This window comes from Humulus lupulus, chromosome 4 (assembly GCF_963169125.1).
Source record: "Humulus lupulus chromosome 4, drHumLupu1.1, whole genome shotgun sequence".
In the NCBI taxonomy this organism is placed as follows: domain Eukaryota; kingdom Viridiplantae; phylum Streptophyta; class Magnoliopsida; order Rosales; family Cannabaceae; genus Humulus; species Humulus lupulus.
In genome coordinates, this window is record NC_084796.1 from 32,128,237 (window position 1) to 32,132,580 (window position 4,344).

Here is a 4,344-nt window from a genome sequence, read left to right on the forward strand (position 1 = left end):
TTTGTTTTGTTTTACTATTATTTTTAAAAAAAATTATTTCGTGTGAACTATTATTTGTGTTGTTTTCTAATCTAATTGATTTTGAATGCTACTCGACTTGCGAGAGTGATCCAGAAAATTGTAGGATGCATGTATAAGTATAAGTACTCACTTTTTATTATCCCTTAAAAGTGCATGTTTAACTGGTCTATGAGCAATAACAGTACAAACTCACTTAAGTGGATAGATAATAAGATTCTAATATTTTCAAGTAGGAAACCCATCAAGAAACAATGTATTTGTTGGCAAAGAATAAAATTCTCAGCATTATTTTCCAGTGAAACTAGAAAACAAAAGCTATTGTAAGCAGAAAAATAACATCAGCTTCTCTTGGTGTAATTTTTTATTTATTTTCAAGCTTGCCAATGAAAATCTATGGAACATCCAAATGATGCTCCTCAATCAAGATCAATTATTTTGACTGCTCATGGATACATGAATGAATGAAAGGTCAATATCTTCTATGATTTAGTAGTAAAGGATAAGGGACGCTAAATCGAAATATTAGTTATTAGAATTAAAATATTATAAATATATATTAACATTGTCTTATTAGAGTTTTAGTAAATCGCACTATATAAAAATGAAAGTAGCAAAATGTTTCTGTTTTACTTTTCATTTTAGTCTTATTAATTTATGCACCAAGTATACTCATAATTGAATTATATTTTCTTATGATTTTAGTATAATATATGTGATTGCACTTACATATATGGTATTACATGGGATATATTTTAACTCTAATGCCCCTATACTTAAAAAGAAACTATGAGTTGCAACTTATCAATTACTAAATTTGATCGTATATTTATTTCATACTTCATAAAATTATCCCATAAACACAATTATGCTCATTCACAAAAGAATTCATTCATTCACAAAATTACAAAAACACTTGAGGATAAAATATAAATAAAGTCAAATTACCAAAATACCCATAAAATTAAAAAAACAGATACTACAATATTTTTCTTGATTATACGTGATTGAACTTACATGTTTAGTATTACATCGGATATATCTAGTTTTTTTTTTTTTTTTTTTTTTTCAGTCCTCATTTTTTACACTTAGTAATACTTAGGTTCCAAAAGTTAATTTTGTACCAGTTAGGTTTCCAATATTTTCAAATCATATTATTTAGGTTCCTAAATGATATTTTTATTTCTTTTTTCTTTCAAAATACATAAATAAAATAGAAAAAATAGTGAATCAATCTTCAAAAAAATTGGACTACTTAATTTATAACAATAACAAACATAAAATTAAAAAAATATATATATATATATTCATGACGTTTTAAAAATATTTAATGGTTTTATAAATTAAATTAGTTTTTCATTAAAAAAAGTCTTACTTATAAATTTTTAATATTAATAACCGAACTATCACGAGATTATCAATATTTATAATGTATATATTTATTTTTATTTTGCAGATTTTTTCTATAATGCAGCTTATAATTAATTATATATATATATGCACATAAATAACTTTATGTAAACTATTATTAAGTTTTAAAAAAAATGTATGAAATAAAAAGACATAAACATAATAAAAATTGATAATATCAAGATAATCGAGATAACATAGTTATTAATAATAATTATAAAACAACGATGTAGGTAAGAATATTTTTTTTAATAAAACATTAATTTAATTTATAAAAATATTTTTAAAAATACCATGAAAATATTTTTTTCTCATGTGTGATGTTTGTTATTGTCATAAATTAAATGTCCAAACATTTTAAGAATGATTCACCATTTATTTTATATTTTTTTTATGTCTTTTCAAAGAAAAAATAAACAAAAATAGTATTTAGGGACCTAAATGATACGATTTGAAAAGATTGGGGACCTAACTGATACAAAATCAATTTTTTGGATCTAATTGTTACAAAGTGTAAAGAATAAGGACCGCAGCTGCTGAAAATAACCATTTGGAGATAAATAGAACATATCTAGTTTGACATAAAAAAAAATTATGGTTGTGTTGGTAAAATTTTTTTTTTGAATTTTTTAAACACAAAAATGGAAATATTATTTTTATTTTTGTTTCTTTATTTTTAAAAAATAAAAATATGTTTGGCAACTATTTTTGTTTTTTGTTTTTAAAAACAAAAAATAATAAATGTGTTTGATAACTTTTATTTTTTGTTTAACAACACAAAATAATGTGTTGATTTGAAGAAGAGAAGATAAAAAAAAGAAATGAAAAAGTCGAAAACGGTTTTAAAAAATTTTGAAAGTGAAAAAATTCTATTTTCAAAATTTAATGAATTTTAATTAAATTTTTTTAAAATAATAAATAAAATAGAGTTACCAAACACTATTTTATGTTTAATTGTTAAAATTTTAATTAATTAAATAATTTTTTTTAAATGTTACCAAACACTACCATTTGGTAAAATTTTTGTTTTTAAATTTTTTAAACTCAAAAATAAAAAATATATTTTTGTTTTATGTTTTTTGATTTTTATAAAATAAAAATGCGTTTGATAACCATTTTTGTTTTTTTAAAATAAAAATAAAAATGTATTTGGTAACTTTTATTTTTATTTTTTGTTTAAAAAAATAAAAAATAAAAAGCATGTTTGGTAAATATTTTTTTTTTGAAATTTTATTTTTTATTTTCATTTTCTAAACTAAAAAATAAAAATATTTTTTGTGACCACTATTTATTATTTTAAAATAAAAAATAAGAAAATTATAGTAAAAAAAGATCATATTTATAATATCCAAATAATCTCAAATTTCAAAACTTAATATTTATCTACGAGATAACACAAAATCAAGAAAGTTTACATAGTAAAATAAAAACGTATGAACTGATAATTGTTCAAACTTAAAGTAAAGTATTAAACGAGTCATAACAATCAACTAATGTCTTTACTCAATCTCACTATCGTCGACTAGCTCTCCATATATGGTCAGCAATTTCATCACGAACATGAGCCATTTCACATATATGAGTTCTAGAAATACTGAACTCTACACTATCAGTCAAAGTTCCATCCGTGCTTTGTAAAGTAGTGGCCTGTACTTCAGAAATTCCTTCACCTCTATCAAAATATACATCTGCTTCTGTATTTGTCCTTATAAAATTATGAATCCCACAGCAAGCAATGACAATGTACTTTTTTATTCTTAGATCATATGAAGGCATTTGCTTTAGGATTGGAAAATGGGCCTTTAACACGCCGAAACACCGCTCAATGACATTTCTCAAGGAAGAGTGTCGATAATTGAAAAACTCTTTTTTTCCTATGGGATTAAGATCTGTGTACTGGCCCAAATGATACATTTCCCCTCGAAATGGCGAAAGAAAACCAGGCATGTTTGTATAGCCAGAATCAACAAGATAATATTTTCCTAATCCAACGATAATTCATGTTAGTTTTTACTTATAGATATTTATATAAAATAATGTCAATCAACATAATAAGTTTGATAAATACTTACCTTGGGGCGGCATTGGAAATCCATAATCTGGGTTTGTGGCACATTCTAGAAGAATCCGTGCATCATTAGCTGATCCTTCCCATCCAGGGACAACGTATGTGAACTTCATGTCAAATGAACATACACACATAACGTTCTGAGTTGTATCCACTTTTCGACCTCGATATGGTATTTGTTCATCAATTGGAACATGCGCAGAAATATGAGTCCCATCTATAGCTCCAACACAATTCTAAAATACAAAATAAATTATTAGATTTTTTTATTGAATATTGAAAGAAAGGAAAAAATAATAATTCAAATTTTTGTACCTTAAAAAATGGATAGTATCTTGGATCGAATCGAATTTGTGGAGGAGTTACATCAAATGAGGTGGAGTAATTAGTTCTTTGGATAGACGACATATTGCCTTCAAAACCTTCCTAAAATAATGAGATGTGGTTGAGATGTAGTGCTGAAATCGTTCAGCAACCACACGATGTCGTTCATTATGGCCAATCACAAATAAGAACATAGCCTGTAACGCCCTCGATAGCCAAGAACGTTACACTGTGTGTTTATAAAGGTGCAAGACTTCCTAATCAAGTCATTTAATTCAAAACGTGTTACAGAAACTATAGTTGAACTAGGGTTAAAAGATTTTGGTCTTAAAAACTGCATTTCTTATAATTAAACGTTTTCTTTTTACATGGGATCCCAAAAATAATAAGTTAAAGACTGTTTACAAAAGATTCAAGATCCAAATGCAGAGATTGGCCATACTAAGGCAAAACAGACAATTAAGCATATCCCGTCCTTTTCCACTCCTCGGCCACGACGGCCGAACATCTGTTTATGTACATTC

General features: G+C 25.3%; 1 protein-coding gene across 1 annotated transcript; it reads right to left on the reverse strand.

Moving 5' to 3' along the window:
* Positions 1-2,940: 2,940 nt before the first annotated feature.
* Positions 2,941-3,904, reverse strand: LOC133832052 (protein ALP1-like). Its single transcript, XM_062262442.1, has 3 exons — positions 3,812-3,904; positions 3,501-3,732; positions 2,941-3,410 (listed from the first exon to the last, which is right to left on the reverse strand). Exons 1-3 carry the CDS (start codon positions 3,902-3,904, stop codon positions 2,941-2,943), a joined length of 795 nt encoding a protein of 264 aa, XP_062118426.1.
* Positions 3,905-4,344: the final 440 nt, after the last annotated feature.